General features: G+C 40.2%; 1 protein-coding gene across 1 annotated transcript in view; it reads right to left on the bottom strand.

Annotated features, from left to right (window-relative positions):
* Positions 1 to 238: 238 nt before the first annotated feature.
* The window catches only part of PUS10 (pseudouridylate synthase 10), a 31,606-nt gene continuing 13,617 nt past the window's right edge, over positions 239 to 18,227 (bottom strand). Inside the window, exons 6-17 of the mRNA XM_009319584.1 lie at positions 17,207 to 17,268; positions 14,563 to 14,608; positions 11,681 to 11,745; positions 10,537 to 10,622; positions 7,515 to 7,640; positions 5,699 to 5,755; positions 4,707 to 4,783; positions 4,559 to 4,614; positions 4,307 to 4,424; positions 2,981 to 3,123; positions 2,241 to 2,340; positions 239 to 563 (exon numbers count right to left, since the gene is read on the bottom strand). Of these exons, the coding sequence (XP_009317859.1) occupies positions 525 to 563; positions 2,241 to 2,340; positions 2,981 to 3,123; positions 4,307 to 4,424; positions 4,559 to 4,614; positions 4,707 to 4,783; positions 5,699 to 5,755; positions 7,515 to 7,640; positions 10,537 to 10,622; positions 11,681 to 11,745; positions 14,563 to 14,608; positions 17,207 to 17,268 (975 nt within the window). The 3' untranslated portion in view covers positions 239 to 524. The remainder of the gene's footprint in view (positions 564 to 2,240; positions 2,341 to 2,980; positions 3,124 to 4,306; positions 4,425 to 4,558; positions 4,615 to 4,706; positions 4,784 to 5,698; positions 5,756 to 7,514; positions 7,641 to 10,536; positions 10,623 to 11,680; positions 11,746 to 14,562; positions 14,609 to 17,206; positions 17,269 to 18,227) is intronic.

Genomic DNA, 18,227 nt, shown 5'->3' with positions numbered 1-18,227 from the left:
AGTCTCCCTGACTTTTGGGAAATACTCCTGCATGAATAGTGCTCAGAAAAAGTTAGGACTGGGTTTGAGGTAACTCAGTGCTACCTGCGTCCAGACAAGAAAGCTGCAGCATCCACTATAAAGAGAGTTAAAAAAAACATCTGGCTTGAGGGAGGGTTATTTAAAATGTTTTAATTAAAAACTACTGCAGAAAGCACATTTCCTGTACTTGCTCAGTAAACCATTTGCACATGTTACACCATTTTTTTTTTTCTTGATTGTTTTTTAAAAAGACTTATTATCACTACACTAACTTACCAAAATCTTTTTATGCACAGAAGAAATTAAAATAAGGCTAGAGATTGGATGAACACTACCTGTTTCAGAGCGTTTAAAGTCGATTCAAAGTAACAGTGTCCTTTGGCAGATCAACATGATCCAAACGTTCAACAGAAATACTTTGCAACCAAGCTGTAATACTGTACAGTGTTCAGTAACCAGCTGCTGACAGAGTTGCTGCTTCTTCCTCGTCCCAACTTGAAAAGTTAATTATCCAATGTTGGAGGCCAGTCAACATCAACAGACTACAAGAGCAGGGAAGGGGGAAAAAAAAAAAAGAGCAAAATCAGCAGACTTGATATTTTGCATATATAAAGAGACTTGCTGTCAGAGCTCTATGCTTGTCAGCTACAGGCTAATAGTGTAAAGAAACAGAGTAAAGGATGCCAAAATAAGAGACGGGGGACAAGACAAGCAGGAGACAGTGGCATGAAACAGCCACCTTCTAGTGATGCCACGTGTGCCTGCCGAGCGCTCTCTGGGAGCTGGGGTTTCTTCATAAAGCAGGGTCACAACTGCTTGTACTACTACTTCCCAGCATCGTTTGATGTTGGGCTACATTTGCGAGTGTCCAGGACTGTTAATTAGAAACGTGAACCACCTCCATCTTCTACCCATCCTATAGGTGGGCCGTTACGATGTGAAAACAAACAACTTGTTGATTGATGCCACAGAAATACTCAGGTATTGGGCAGAGCAGGCAAGGTTCAAGCAGAAAACCATCACCTGTCCCCAAACCTGCCTCCTGAGCAAGGAAAACTAGACTAAAAGAATAAGCTGTCAAGCATTATGCGCAAGAATTATCTAGGCAACATCATTAACAGTCATCCTGACTGTTAGTCAAAAGGGACAAAACATGCCTGACACTTTATTAGAAGCAAATGTCGTAATTACAACTTGGATTATGTCTTTCTTCCCTGGCCTCCCTGAGGCCACCTCTCCAGTTCCCTTTGGGCATAAACTTGTTGCTCACCCACTTCCAAAAGCAGAACACCCTGCGCTACCGTAGTATCACCATTTGCAATCGCAACACGGCATGTTAAACGCGGTCTTGGCTTCAAGACTGCCTGCATTAATCATACCTACTCCTTGCCTAATCTACAACTTCATCAAAGGATTAGGCTCTTAGGCTGAGCTAAAATGCATTGTTAGCAACATGACTAATTATTTTCTAGTCCCTAGACTTCTTTCACAGTTATGTCCAATAACTGTAGAGACATCTATCCATACGAGAGCGATGCTCATCAGCCCGAGCCCCAAGTCAGGCGTTGCTGTTTTCAGAAGTAACAGAAGTGCCCTCTGCAAGCTCTCTTTCTGTATTATTATCCCACCAAAGACAGGCAAAATACTGCAAGTCTCTTCGGCAAAATGTAACATGGGCAGCTTTCCAGAAATACATGAGAACAAGCATGTTGATGACTGGCTACTTGAAATGAAAACCCACATTTTAAATAAACCTTGCCAAACCACTAGGTTAAATATTAAATCCGTATCTCTACGTACATTCTTTTAACCAAAACAAATTTTGTCTTTTCATCTGACTCCAGCAAGTGAACAGATATAATTTCTTGCTGTGTTTGAACCAGCACTGGAACAGGAAGCCAAAATCTCTCCTTTTTCATCCGACCCGGTTTTGAAAAGCAATGATGTGGTACATGTAGCCTTGCTAAGCTCTGTTCCACTGGGTGCTAATAAGAAGTGTCATCAATTCATGGTATGTCCTCCCATCCCTCCCCGACATGAATTCAGCAAAGGAAGTCTGTCACATGTGGCGGCGTGGTACAAACCACTATTGTTGCATTAACATCAATTTTTCTATTAACTGTGGTAAGGAACGTTGATTCGGTTAGAGCAATTCCACCATCTCACAAATGCAACTAACGTTACTAATTTCCAGGAAAGATAAATGGCAAACAACTTACTTCTACATCCAGCTCCAGAATGTCGGCGGTTCTATTCAGTAGGGAGCCAATATTGGGCTTTGTTCTTCCAAAGTCTCCATGCACAAATTCTTTAATGTAGCTAGGAATACTGGCTAAGGAAAGGTGTATTTCACCACAAAGAAATCAAAAGGGGGAAAAAAAAAAAATGGTGAAAAACGCTCAAAGCAAAAATAGCGTCTTTTTCCAATTTGCAGTGAACGTCCTGTTAAGCCCATACCCATCTTTAAAAGACATCCTAATTCTTGGCTTCTGCCTCTAATGCCAAAAACTGCACTATCGACCTGTATTTTCTGTTTTATTCCAAAGCGAGCGGTGACTTTATGACGAGAATGTTAACTTGTAAGTAGCAGCAATCTACAGTATGCATTGCAGTGCATTAAATATTGCGGAAAAGCTTATTTTCTAAGGTGAAAAGTTTTCAGTTAAATCAGGAAAAGCTTAAGCATATCTTTAACCGGTACATTTTTATAGCTGTCATATACTTTAAAACTATCAGACTGGTCATCACAAAAAGACATACACACGGGTAGCATTTTTGAATGAAAGCCTGAATGTGAAATTCTGACATGAAAGCAAACATTATGCAGCAACATATGACTGCTGAAGAGCGGGGATTTAGAAGCACCGCAGCGGTAAAAGCAGGAAATTTCCCATTACCCGAATTACTCTAACCAGCAAGCTGTTTCGTAAATGCGTTGTGTAACGGCATCTAAGGATACGTTCCTGCTTGAGTCTTCAGATGCAGGCGAAAATGATGCTCGTCTATGTACTCAGATTGCATGGTGTGAATGATCCGACATCTTACAGCTAAAGGCCTTCTGTGAAGAACCCGGAGAGGTGTCTTCTGGTCAAGTTTTAATTCCTGTTACAAGAGGTAACAAAACAAACGAGGAAGGAAATGTGCAACATACTGCATAGATTGTAAGAGTCATATGTATTGTTAACCAATCACATCTTTTTTATATTGTATTATGGTAGTTGAGTAATCTTCTTGAGGCAAGACTAATTTTTTCCATGTTTATCAAAGGAAAAAAGGACAGCCATCTCAAAGGCTAAATGAGAAGGCCTCATATGAACACAAACTAATGGAATCACAAATACAGAGGAATAACCTTGAAATCTCCATAGTCCTTTGCTGGAATGACTCCAGGATTTAGAAGCTCACTGAGAGCCTCAGGGCAATAATAAAAAAAAAAAAACAAAACCCAAAAAAATCCCACCCACAAAATGCTTTGTCTAAACTACAGCCAACCCCCTAGAAAGAAAAGTGATGAAAAAAACCCGAAATGAGATTAGATCTCGTAACAGTCTTTTTAAAAGTTCATTCCCCACCCCCTTTCCCAAATGAGATGCAGCAGTTTGAAAGGCAACTTCTCAGGAAGTGAGTGGGCATGCTAAAAAAGCTTCACAACAGTTGTCTCCCTGAACTGTAATGGCTCACGCTTTGAGAATGATTTCATGGCCAAGCCCCATAGGAAGTGGTACAACACAACAAAAACAGAACGCACTTCTCCATCAGCAGTACCCCTCTGACCAACACTTGGAGAAAGTTCTCATTAAGACAGCGTGCCTGTTACGTTGAGCACTTTGTAAAGGCCTCTGCATTATTTTCCATAGACATTTCAAACTCCTAATTGCTGCAGCGTGGAAGAATGGCTTTAGAGCTTGCAGAACAAAAGACCACCTCTGCTCCTTTCACTTAGGCAAAACACTACCTAAGGTAAAGAAAGGGGTGTGGGTGCCAGATTTCCTCCTCTCCCATTCACTACTTCTTATTATTTGTCTACTGGAAGGTCAACATTATACAACAGTTTGTTGTCTTGGCTCACAGCCAGCCAGCTATATTGCTAGCCTGACAATGGTGAAGTAAGGAAGGATGAGCACGGGGAAGGGAGGTATGAAAGTCCCTATAGCAAGAGAAACCCTGATGAAAAAAAAACGCCAAACACAGAGAAAGAGATATGTCCGTGGGTGCACGTAGATAAACTCTCCCCTAAGACACCAGGACAGGTACTACATAAATTAGCAAAAAGAGCAGCAGATACCTTGATATCATCTAGAAATGCAATATCTTCCTTCTGTATTGCTTTGTCTGTCCATATTAAGGCACTATAGGTCTTTGTCTTTTCCTCTTCACCCTCCTTCATACGACCAATTGCCTCTCTAAACAAAGGAAATTAATTACTCATATAACATAAATAACATAAGCATAATTATATAACGCTGTGAGCAAGAACGCTTGCAAAACTCCCAAAGCATCACTTTGAAATCCCTTGCCAGCGATGATAAATACTGACCTGGTGACAAGCTGTAAATCTCGAACCTGTATTTTGTCTGAAGAGTTATTAATTGTCTGTGATATTTAAAAAAGAATCAGTTAGCAAAACTGCTCAGTTAGAGAAGAAACACATGCTTTACAAGTTCCACGAGGTGCAAATGATTTACCTGCTGAAGTCCCTTCATTTCCTCAGCAGTAAAACGTATTCTACGAGGATTCACAAGCTCAATTGCAAAGGGCCTTCCTGGCAACACGCACAGTCATAAAACATAAAAACATGTTGTTCTAAATTAATGTTTGAATTTATGCAGTCAGGTTGGAAGGTGTGAAGATTGTCTGCTGTTATGCAAACAGGGATAGGACTTGTGGGTTTAGGGATGTAGCGTCAGATGGAAGGAAAGAAACAAGGGACTTTTTTTGGCTACTAAACCCCAGTATCAGCAATAAGTGCAAATTACGACTTCCCAGAAGACATCTTGTACAAGTCTGTGCTAATTAAAAAATAAAATAAGAAAAAAAAGCTAATTAGCTTATTTTCTGTCACCTACAGCAATGCCCAGGTGCAAGATGATGTTAAATCCCGCTCCCTCAGCTAAACATCTGTTGCAATAGCTGCACTTTTTGTGCTCAGGGCCAGAGATGATCCCCAGTATGAGCAATGCCAAGAACTACGCTACAACTCAGACAGCAACTGGAACACATCATTGTTAATTTTTACTTTTTCTTTCCCCTCCTCCTTTGGCTATAGTAGCTTCAGCATATTGGAAAGCAACTGACCTTTTTAAAGGACCCAAGTTCAAACAGAAAATAAGGCTTCCCCGCTCCCCAGTGACAGTGAGGCAAAGCAGAAGGACCCAGCGGAAAACAAGATAGGAATCAGTCTGACATAAATGGCTTAAAAATAGGAAGCGAGTAAAATAAAATACTCCTGACAAGCTATGCACTTCCATGCATCTGTGCAGCCAAGGACACTGAAAAAGGGCTGCTCCTTCAGTTGGTTTTATGAAACTGTTCGGTCTTTGGGAATAAATACATAAATATCACTAAAATGTTTCCGAGATAAAATTTCAAAGCATGCCTAATCACACACTTATGCACTCAGCTTCAGTTAATCATTTTGCTGGTTTCTGTGTTTCACAAGGGATGTTCCAAGCCTTACCATTGCCTAGCGTTCTTACATCCACATCTTCTCTTCCAGAGGAAGAAAAATTAAAGCCTATAACAGATTTGAACAAGGGAGGTGAGATTTTATTTTACATTTTTAATACTCTCTACAGCTTTTAAAAAGTGAAATATTTTCTTTCTAAACTTATTTGTGTTTGCAGACATACTTTGAAGAGCTATCTTTATAAAATGAAAACTGCACTGTATTTGAAAAAATCTGGGATAGTTATTGTTTATTGCATCAGGTTCACAAGTTCCTCAAAGAGCACTCCTAGTTCCTTGGCCTGAACGTGACCGCAACAACCCTGAAAATGTCCAGAAAAAAGCAGTACCATCCTAAATGAATTCCACTTACTGATTAATTTTGTTCATTTCTTACCCAGCTAATTCAAGTCTGTGAATAAAATCAAACTGAGCTGTCTTCCTCCAAACCACAACTTTTTATCCTAAATACACCCAATGGTTTCCAAAGATTTCAGAGAAATTTCTGCTAGTCGCACACACCTGGACAAAAGAGGAAGAAAACTCAAGTCCAAACTGAAAAGTAACCTCTGTGTATTTGTTTTTCTCACCTTTCAAGCTACAGAAATGTACTGTTGGGTATTTAGTTTCCTTCATCATACCCCTTCCACCTTTAAGCTTTGCCTGAAGGAGGAATGGGGGACCAAACCCTGCACTAGAGGTGACTTTGCAGCGCTATTCCAAAGCGTCTCTGAAAAACTGATGGTTTCAAAACTTTTTCCTCCATAGGGAACATAGAGCGTGCATACAGATCTCCTCCGTTTTTATTATCTCTCATTTCTCTGGTCGTATTATGGCAACTACATAACCATCTGCCACGGTCATGAAGGTGTATTTTGGTCATACTACCAGAATTTTCTTGGTGGGGAATGCTCCAGACCCTTAATCATCTTCACAGCCCTTTGCTGGACTCATTCTGGTATGTCCACGTCTTTCTCGTACTGGGGAGCCCAGAACTGGACCCAGTACTCCAGATGTGTCTCCCCAGTGCTGCGTAAAGGGGAAGGATCACCTCCCTTGACCTACTGGCAATGGTCTTTCTATTAGTTTATGTCTCTTCTCAACATTACTGCACCTGCATTTCCGGTAGTCCCTTGTGGTAATTCTGCAAGCTGAAGTCAGGTGTTACATAGTACCTGGCCTAAAGACACGGTTTGAGGATTTTCCTAATGTTCAGACTAACATATCCACTGGGAGGAGGGAGGAGAGGAGGGGAAAGTAGCTGTTTTTTCCAAACTAATATTTAATGCGATTTTTCGTTGGGCCTTCTACGTCTCTAATTCCACGTCCAGTAGATGACAAATGATGGGCAGTGATTACTTCATCTGGAAAATCCCTAGATAAGCATTTAGCTTGTGGAACTCTATGCACTGAAGAAAATAAATTAATCAAGGTAAGAAAAACACGAAGAGGTCGAAGGCTAGGCAGATATTATGGAACACTGATGGCAAAAACCTCCTTGTTACAAGCCATTTTATGAATTAGCAGCCGTTAAGAAGTATGGCTAGGCAAAAATACTACCACATAAAACTGTAATATTTGCATCATCAGATCAACGGAGGAGATATTTTAGAAGGATAAAAGACACTGCATAAAACAAAGCAGTCATCTAATTACTCACAGATCACGGCTAAAAAAAGTTTACAAGCTTGGACTTAGAAGGATAAGAGAGGGATAAAGAAACATGTTTTTTTCCATCATATTCTTATATTATGTTAGTAGCTACTAAGGAAAAAGTATTCTAGTAATGATGAAAAATATATATGGTAAAAGATCTCCTAGATACTTACTGTCTGCTTTGAATTCTGCCATTAGATGCTCTGAAATCAGTTCTTCCACTGAAGATTCCAGCTTCCGTTCCCCATCAATAATCCAGGGAGTCTGAGGTAAATTCCTTGAATATTTGTTGTATCTTCCTGTAAAAAACAACTATGTTAGCTGTAATCATGCTAAAGCAACGGACAAAAGCTCCAGTATTGCACGGCACAATACATTTAACTTTCATCGGAGCCTTGTGAAAATAAATTTACAGGCTTAAACTTGTTTTATGGCAAGAGCATTACAGCAACAGTATGAAATGCATGCTGCTGCACCTATGAGAGTTTCAGTATCCGAGATGGCTAGCTTAAAGGTAGACTTAGAGAGCCAGTTGCTGCAGTCATACCTTCAGGTATAACCACAGAAACAAAACTGTATATAGCCTGACACAGCTGGGAATGAAAACCCAGAGGTTGGAGTGCCTCGTTTGAGACAACTTAATTCCAAATGGAAAAACTATTTTTTTGAACCAGACCATGGTCTTTAACCAGCCTCCCCTATACCAAACTAGTGCGATACATATATGCCTGTCCACCAGTGTACGTCTGTCCCAAGTGAAGAAGTTCCCACACTCCCCTGTATCAAGTAGCTCAGGTTTCAATCCAAGTTCTGCCATTGTCTGAACGTTTAACAAAAGAAACCCAAACTAAAATGCTTTGGCTCATTACAAGGAAAGCCATGCGAGCAAAATGTCTCAGTAATAGACTAGTACAAATTTCAAGAACCTTGGAAAGTTGCCATGTAAAGAGATTGCCATCCTCTGACTGATTCCAGTCATAGTCTCGTGTTATGTCACACTAGCATGCCATCTCCCGTGACACGACTGCTATAAACAAAGAACAAGTGTGACACGGATGACCAAGATGAGCTTTCTTATCGACAGGTTTTATAAGAAGTGAAAATAGGCACAAACCAAGGAACTCATTCATAAAGAACGAGTAACCCCCCTGCACAAACAAGTTTCAATCTGAAACCTTGCATATAGAAAATAAAAAAGGAGTTTGAAGTAGCTATGCGTATTATACTGTGCCTCTGTCATCTCAGTTTTTTTGGTTTTCAGTATCATATTTTCCTATTTCTAACAATGTTTCCTGCTTGCATTCTGATCTGCAGAAAAACCCACACAAACAAACGGGGGAACTGACTAATACCGTTTCACTGGGGCAAGTAATGAAAGTACTGTGACTAATCATTCAGAAGTCAGCTTCACGCTGCTAAATTCTCTTTCCATAAAATGGAAAGAGGAAAATGATTTTTTTTTTCTTTTCTCTCAACTCCCCACTCTAATATTTTTAGCTTTTGCTCTGAACAACAGTGGGTTAAAAAAAAAACAGAAGGTGTTTCTCGGTTTGACAGCTTCTCCTGAAGCTTTAAAAAAAGGGGGGGGGGGGGGGCGGGGGCAGCGTTCAGTGAACACCAAAGGTAAGGTCAAGAGGGCAATACCAACTCTGAAACTGCGCTTACAAATTAAGATCCCGTCTCATTTAAACTGCTGTAATAACAAAATAACTGCACTGTACTCAACAAATTATTCAAAGACAACATCCTGCCTGGGTTTTTTTTGGTTTTGTCTGGAACAAGCTATAAACTATAAATTGCAAACCCAGTATTAAATCACAGGCAGAAAGCTAACCCTCTGTCTCTTTCTCCATACAGGTGAATTCTGATAAGACCATCCAACAAAGCAACCTAAAATAAAACAGTGTGTTTGGAAAAGGCTAAAAGACATTGGATATCTTGGATTCATGAAAGTGTACATCTAACTGCCTAATCAGTAATTAAAAATAAGAAACAGGTATGTATAGAACACCGACTAGCTGCCAGGAGAACATTCACTTTTGCATTTTTACTTTTCATATTATGTTTTCCTTTAGTCAGGATTTGTACCACCCTTTTAAACACAGTATGTTGGACTAAAATTGTAGGGTTTTTAAAAATAATCTGTTTGCATATATTTAAATAAGTGGTTGTTTATACACAGGACTAGGGGAAGGGTAGATACTCTTGCAGGCAAGTGATAGAAAAGTTGAATCACCTCAACTCAGGGACACCGGGTGTTGTTGCATTACCTGTCTCACCCAATTATTTCGGACGCTATCTCTGGGTTTGGAGGGGGGAACTAGAAAGAACTAAGCTTTCTAAAATTTAACCTTTATTAATCCCACTAGGATTGGCAGTTTTGGACGGAATAATATGCAGATAAATCCAGATGGTGAAAACCTCTGAATCCAAATCAAAATCCAAGCAAGGGAACAGCACTGCTGGGAGCTTATTTAGTGCGGAACTGCCTTTCCCAAACCATGTGCTTACTATGAGTGGACATATTACAACTGCAGGATTTGCAGGGATAAAGGTTTTCCGAAGGAGAGAGCAAGCTTTGACAACAGGGCAAAATTCTTTGTTTCTTAAACCGCTTCTGGACAAGCCCCCTTAATGAGCAGGGGCACAAAGACAGTTGTTTTAAATCTTCGCATCATCCTGTGCTGTCTCTACAAGAGAGAGCACTCTTCCATCTCTCAAAGCAAAAGAAAAACAATGGCAAGGAAAAGCAGGGTCTTCCCAAATATCCAGAAGGGAGGTGTGTGCACAACTGGCAGCAGCAGAAGTGACATGCTCCCCTCCTGCAGCTCCTAACATGGGAACCCGACCTCGGCCCTGACACAGCTGTCTCCAGCTCCCGCTCCTCCTCTTCAACCATCTCCACCACGCAGTCTCCAAGTTTAAATTCGCAATGTAAGAACAGGCAAACAGTTCTGATTTTAGCATGTTGATCTGTAATATCTAACTTTTCACAAAATCATGTCTTCAGCAAAGGCAAGTATAATTTCTTCCCCTGTCAAACAAAGTCCACTCTTAGATAGAGCCAGATTTGTTTCTTTGCTCCTTATACTTGATTACAGGAATCAACAAATAGCAAGAATCTTCTGGGTCTCGTGGCAGTATTATAAAGTTATGTTTAAGGCAACACAGCAGAAAATAAATGGATCACTTTACCAGCCACAAAAACTGCACCATTATTGCACTGAATTTCCAGAGCGACACAGAGGTTCTTTGGTGAACTTGGGGGACATGGAAAATGCCTGTATAAAAAAAGATTAAAAAAGACTAGTAATAGCAGAACATGACGGAGCATCACCATAGCAATAATGGCACGAAAGATGACGACTTCAGTTACACAAAACACAGCTACAGTATAAACTCAGCATTCACATTAAAATCTGGAACACCAAGAAATGGATAAACATTAAGCAAATCAACCACACCGCATTGCAAATACTTTTGTCAATCTGTCATCGAACATTATCGAAGTAAAACACTCCAAAGTGTGCTAATAAGATCTACCATACTATAGCTATAGCAATAATGAAACTAAATACTGCATGAAAAGTATCTTCAGGTTCTATTACTAAATCTTTGCTGGGAATCAAAGAAAAGAGCTGCGAAGACTTAGTGCAATTGAGCACAGTGAACTACAGAAAGAGTGGCTATTGATGTCTTCCCGCTGCTCGTGATTTTAACCATATTACGGCACTTGGTGTTTTCTTAAAACTCCACTCCTAACATTTTGGAAATACGGGAAAAAGTCTTTCTTGTAAAGAGAAGTTTGCCTTACAAACTCTAAGGTTCAAAATACAGAAGGAAGTTCCACGATTTTTAAATCTCTTTTGTGGTTTTGGGGATGTACATAAAGATTTTTGAATGTAAATGATTGGCAATACTACAACAAACTGTTTTCACTTCTAACCGTTCTAAATCCCATGCCAGCCCACAGATCTGCAGTGACGTACTGCTGAAAGCACAGAGCAGAACTGCAGCTCTCTGACCCACGATTTCTCCTCCGTGCAGCTCCTGAGATAATCAACCAATGAAGCACTTTTACTAATGGAAAAAAGACCATCATTTGTGTCACCTCCCGTTTTCCATCCTCTGTGGCTTAATTCAAGCATTTTAAGATAACTCCTTTAAATAGAAGATCTGGAATGACATTTTATTACCAGAAGAATAGAAAACGCAACATATTTTAACCAGTAAACTAGCAGAATTTGAACAACCACTACTTACCCACCTAGTATTTTCCCCTCCATCCTAATTCTATACAAAAGCACAATACTAAGAACTAGTTTCAGTATATACTTACTTGAGAAAATCCTCTTCTTTTATCTTCTCTAGAGCTTTTATAACTGCCATTCTAGTGAAAACAGACTGCACAGTGAAATAAAAAAAATTAGTCAAGAACTAAGAGAAGCTAAGAAAGGATATGCCTAAGGAAGAAAAAAACCCCTGAAATATACACACCGTACGCTTCTCACAATATACTTCTTTCACTTGTGTTTTGTGTTTTCTCATACCTAGAAGCAACTCTATATCAGCCAGAACTCACTGTGATCTCAACCCTAACTTTAATAGGGCAACAGAGAGCAACAGGTAATTTTGCCAAAATATATTCAAATAACTTTACTCACAACATGAAAGCAATACAACTAATATAGCTGACAGATTGGAACATAACAGTTATTTAGTTGTAGAACTAAGATTTGCCCCTTTCTTTCTAGAAGACACGTACAAACAGTAGTATATGTTTCCTCACTCTGTTTTTACACAGAAAAAAATAACAAGTGCCACTGACTGTCAGCAGGTCTAAAATTATTGTCACTCTTCCAGAGAAACCTACTCCAGCTCCTTAGACTATTCAACTGCTAACTCTGCCCTTTGGTTAGCTGAAAGAAATGCTAGGCATATCTTTGGAAACGATCTTATTTCAGACGATATATAAAAGTGTGCAAAAGCAAGAACAAAAAAAGTAGTGCTTGGGAGCTCAGGTCCAAATTTGCAAAACAGATTAAAAACAGAATCCCCAATCCATGAACAGAAATCTAAACCAGCTTCCCTGTTTTCAAGAGTTAAGTATACCTAAGCCCCAGCTTTTATCTCGGTGACAGTAGGAAGCTAGTTCTTCTGAAAATAATACTGTTAAGTAGATATCTGTCTATAAAGTTCAAAAGTTCATTCATACTCAGAAGTAAGGGCTCCGAATGGTAGGGCTTGGCAGTTCCCGAACTGTGGAAGGCGAGCAACTTCAGTCTCCTGAGCTGCATCAATTCACAAGGGTGAACTCATAGTAAAAGTAGTAATAATAGTACAACAGTGACAGGAGCCACGACTACCATCCTCTATGCATAGCCAGGTGCTGCTGTTGATAACTCAAGTGAGGTTAAGGCAGAAAACACTGAATTTAGGTTCCTAGAACAGGAGAAATAAGTGTTGTAACAGGTGAGGTGGAATCCTACTTTAGGAAGGCTGAGGACAGTAGGTGGTCTCTAAACGAACCTCCCTAATCAAAGCATGGTCAGCTATGAGATCAAACCATATTGTCCAGGGTTTTATCCAGTCAGGTCTTGAAATCCTCCAAGGATGGAGCCCGCGCACCCTCTCTGCGTAGCCTGCTCTACTGTCCGACTGTCCTCATGGTAAAAAGTTTTTTCCTATATGTACTCTGAACCTCTCATTTCAACTTACGTCCACCACCTCTCACTCTTCCAGCATGCACTGTGGTGAACGGCCTGGCTCCCTGTTCTCAGTAACCCCTCGGTTGGTACTAGGGGGAGATTCAGTTGGGTCTTCCACAAAGACTTCTCCTCTCCAGGCTGAACAAGCCCAGGTTCCTCAGCCTCTCCTCCTAGGGCACGTGCTCCAGCCCCTTCACTGTCTTGGTGGCCGTCCGCTGAATTTCCAATTTAATGATGTCTTTTTTGCAAACTGGATTGGGGATTTGGAAAAAACAGGGAAAAATACCGGGTGACTGTTTGGGACAATTTGCTCTAACACACAGTTCCTGGATGCCTTCAGGAAAGCTGCTCTTTCTCTTTCTATGCATAACTAGAGATAATAGCACTTCCCTTCCTCACAGAACACAGGAGCTGGAAAACCCTTAAACTAGCAGCAGGTTTAAATAAGTCTCTACAGCAGATGAGACAGAAATTTTCACTCAGAACCCAGTTTTTATACCACTTCTCTGATTAACACAGCCCTTGAAGCTAGCTTCAAGCACAGCTTCTTTGTAAGGATGAACCTCTGACGGCTCTTCAGAGTTGGTATTTTTTCCTTTAGATTCCCCTACATCTTGTTGCCTGTGTGGTTTTAACAGCCAGGCCCTGCTGGTTTAACTCCTTATGGGGGATTTCCCCCTTTTTAACGGAAAGCAATGCAGCAAGCAGTGAGTTATAACAATACAATCCTTCTAAAAAAAGACTCGCATTTATTGGTCAGGTGGAGTAGAGTAGGCAGAATTCCTGGGTCAGACTGCCTCAGCCAAATGTCGGTAGACTCTTCACCAGAAAGAATAAAAGGCCTTGCATAGGCTTCTGATAGAAGTTACTTGTTCTTCTGATCACACCCACTGTCCTACTTACATCAGTTTCTCTCCAACTGTTTTTTTATTCTTACATGTCCTCTTTTCTGTCAATGATGGTGTGTGTGCTCACGGCCTGCAACAAGTGGCAAGGTCCCTTTTCTTTCCTTCCCCCCCTCCAGAGGCAGACAGGATAAAACCATCCTGCATGTATTTTGTCTTTCACTCAGATCAGAGGACATGGAAACTGCAGTGTGATCATTCTCTTTCAGCTGCGGAGTCTCATCTTCACAATGTGACTTATCTGAACTGTTTCACCCACAGAGAGCTTAAGGATCATCTTTTATGCTACTTTTAATGCATGACAGTCAAATTCCTAGATCTTAAGGGAGGTATTTACAGAGAACATTCCTAAAATGATGGCCTTTAGACAGTCTGGAAAAAGAATGACCTAAAGAAAAGCACCAAGCGCTTAGTTCTCCTAAGCAGAGAAATGTTAACTGAATAAAGGAGACAACTTTATTTTCAGGCAACTGAAAACTGGAGAGATTTTTGATGAAGGAAAAGCAGACATTAAACACTGGCTGAATACCTAGAGAAGTTCTTCGTTGTAGCTACTGCTGTGAAATTCTGAATGTCAGAAAAGAAATACAACAATGATGAGATCCTACCTGTTTGTTCTTCGCTGGTTTGAAACAGTCTGGGCAGGCTGTGGCTCTAAATACAGAAATGAGAATTAGCTGCTTACAGAAAAAGAAATAAACAGGCAGGCAGGCAGACAGACAGACTTATAAGCATAGCAGCTACATTGTCTGTGTACCAATATGTCCAGTATCTCACTTCCACAGCTTAGCACAGAGCAGATTTTAAAATTAACTTTATCCTAAACCACAAATGGCGGAAAGCGTGTGTTGCTCGATCTAGGGAGAAATCATGGACAAAGCTGTGTAAGCCTCTTTTGCTCTAACCAACACAAATGTGTCTCAGCTTTGAGATGGGATGGAAAAGCACCCAAGAAGGTTAGCTTTCAGTCCTTTCCAATCCTTCTCAATAAAGATAATGACTAACATTTAAGTTCTGTGCCAGATTTGCTGACATCTTGAAATCTGTACTTGCTGGTCTTAGCCAATGCACACTGCAAACTAGAGATTCAAATTGCTGCTTCTGGATGGGAAAATTCAATTTACTACAGAAAAAGTAACCCCAGGTGTTCGATACCATTTGTGCTTTGCCTCTTCAAAAGGAAACTATTGGTTGTTTCACGAAAGTGAAAGCCAAGTCAGTGAAACACTTTTTCTGAGTACTGTAGAGGAAGTTGCTGTTCCTATTAGTGGATTTCTATGTATGCAGTTAGAGATGATTTCTAGCCTACAACACAATTTATCATTTCTTGCTGGTGCTTTTCAACACTTCTATAACTACTTTAGCCTATAAGGAAGCAGGTCTGACCTCATGCTGTTTCTATACAAGCAACTTGCCTGGCCAGTTTGTGACACAAAGCGTCACAAATTCCCTCTTCCGGAATTTAAATATCACCTTACCTTTAAACATAAACCTCCAAATGCCAAGTAACAAGAGCCAATTCAATCTTCCGTGTCAAACCAAGGGTCATTTTAGCGCACCTATCTACACATAATTGTGTGAGAACAGCTTGAGAGATGAGAAATTGCAGATGCCATACTTCGAAATGCTACCCAAAAGCATACCTGGAGGACTTCTCCAGGTTGAGATAAGGTCCTACTTTGCTTCCACAAAAAACATGACTGTCATTACTAAAGCTGTGACAATTGCCAAATTTACCATATTTACAACAAAACCAAACCATTCCCTCAGAATCTGCCCAGAACCAGCCATTCACATACACAGAATGCCTTGATGCCTGAGAAACTACTATGTAATTAAATTAGGTAACATGCTGTTACTTAAGAAAAATGTCTAAAATCTTAATTGCTGTTTAAGTATGCTACAAAGAGAAGGCAAATAAAGGGATAGTGTCAGGTCACATGGAATAAACCTGAGTAGTTGGAATGTGGAATGGAACTTCTTTACAGCTTTCACCTCTACAACTATTCCCCTTGGAGCGCTAGCATTGGCACCATAACATGCTCGGCATCGGTGTTTTTGAAACGTCACAGAAAGGATGGAAGGATAGGCTGAAAATAAGAGCTGAGAGGTTTCAGAGGAAGGAAGAGCACTACAGCAAACAAGAACTGATCAAGTAAAATTAAATAAATAAGAACAAAAGGGTGCAGGATCCAGAAACTTTTGAGATTTTACAGGATTGCAGGTAACATTATTTAGAATTGTAGTTTGGCCCTACTACTTTCTCCCCCTTTTGCCCGGTCTTGAAGAAGCTGGAAAGGAAAGATGTTCAGCAAATACCAGTAATCAATTCTTCCTACTATCTGGTCTGTCACCAAGCATGCACTCCCTCACCCACTACCCCAAGACAAGGGTGCAGCTGCTGAAAACCGAGAAGGTGGCAGATTGGGCATTCAAACAAGATCACAAACTGCCAGAAGGGGTAAAATCGGGGAAATATATAAAGGCTGCAAAGGAAATCTCTAGTCTCAAGAGATGAAGTCACTATGAAACAGGGAAGTCAGAAATTCTATGCCGAGCCTCTTTCTATGCTAAGATTTAACTTGCAGTAGAGTGCAAGCGATGAAACTGAATGACACTTAAGTTTTCCAGGAAGCATCAGCAAACAGCAAGAGTGAACCTAATTATCCAGAATATACTACTGCTAGATTTTGAGAAATCAGACTAAATGGTAGCTAAATTCACAGAAATATTTTGCTGAGCAGATGCTCTAGTGGGCCAGGCCAAAACCTATGTGTAGTGGCCAGGGAACTTCTGTTTGTTTTAATCAACCAGCTAAGTTGGATTAACTCACTTCAGAGCCTTCCCTCCCATCCATGTCTCCTGTAAGAGCAGGAAAACCTAGGCATGACCTCAAAAGATTCCCCCACCTGCAACTATGTGGTTTGAATTTATTTTTTAAAATGATACAGCTATATTGAAGAGGGTAATGACTTTGCAAAGGGCTGAAATTAAACAACTTATATGAGAGTTCTCCTTCCAGTTCAAACCAAAATTCTGGATGATTTTGTTTATTGGCTTTAAAGCACAGAATTAACCAGACAGAGATGGCGTAACTTTAAGTTCTGCAACTCTATCTGAATATGAGGAAGTTTAGATGCAGGCCCCATTCTAGTTTATAAACACTGCATAATCTCATCTGTAGCAAATCCAAACCAACAATGTTGCACAATATTTAGATAAAGATCTTTTGTTATTTATATAAAAACTTACAGGAAACGGCACTCATCCTCTGTTTCCGGGTGAGCAAAGACCACGCTAACTTCAAACAAACTCTGAATTTAGAAAAAAAAAAAAAAAAAGAAAAAAAGAAAGAAAAAAGGAAGGTAATACTTTGTTAAACAAACAGGGAGGATATTCTCAAGCATCCTCACTGTAATATTAGAAAAACATTAAAGAGGTAGACAAAAGAAAAAGTTACCCATTTATTCTACAAATTATCTAAAGACATTAAAACGTGTGCCATAATAGCATTTGCATTTCTGAAGTAACCAAAGATGATCCGAGAGCACTTCAAAAACATGAGTGACCTACACATCACAGATACCAGCCCCGTTTTGCACAGGGGGAACTGAGTCAGAGACAGCGTACGCTCAAAGCCTATTACGGTCACTAAACTTCACAAACCTTCTGGGAGAGCAGAGCATAGCGTGGAATAAAGATAAAAACCCTGTAGTAGTCACCATTGTAAAATTTTGTCAGGGGCTTCATCTGCAATGACTGGATGGCCTTGGGGCAAAGAAAGGCAACGTGTCCTAGTGGATTGACAGCTAGACCAGAAACTCTAGTGTAATCTCAATTCTACCCCCAATTCCCTCTTTGGCCTTGGGCAAACAACACTCATTACTTCTGTTATTCAGATACCAGAATACCTCAAGAGGGCTATTGAAAAGATTGGCTAATATTCAAGTGCCTTGTAGATAAAGAGCACTAGACAAGTAACTTTTATGGTACAGTGATGTCTGGAGTGGCTCGGTGCCTAATTGTTGTAGAGCTTTTGCTAACTTGGTATGTAAGAAGTTTGTTTCTTCTTGGATCATCTTCAGGATAACTGAGCGTTTCTTTCTTCAATAAGATAAAAGGGATGTTTTCAATTAGCACCCCTGGGAAAAGACAATCTGTAATTATTATGGAAGCTGACGAACCAACGTACAGACTAAGTGAGTCTAGTCCTGGGGTCAGTCCTATGGCTGACGACCGGTAAAAACTGCAGACTGCCTTGTCCTCAGCAGGA

This window comes from Pygoscelis adeliae, unplaced genomic scaffold (assembly GCF_000699105.1).
Source record: "Pygoscelis adeliae isolate BGI_AS28 unplaced genomic scaffold, ASM69910v1 Scaffold122, whole genome shotgun sequence".
Taxonomy (NCBI): domain Eukaryota; kingdom Metazoa; phylum Chordata; class Aves; order Sphenisciformes; family Spheniscidae; genus Pygoscelis; species Pygoscelis adeliae.
The sequence above is the reverse complement of the archived record's forward strand: the minus strand, read 5'-3'. Positions and strand labels throughout refer to the sequence as shown.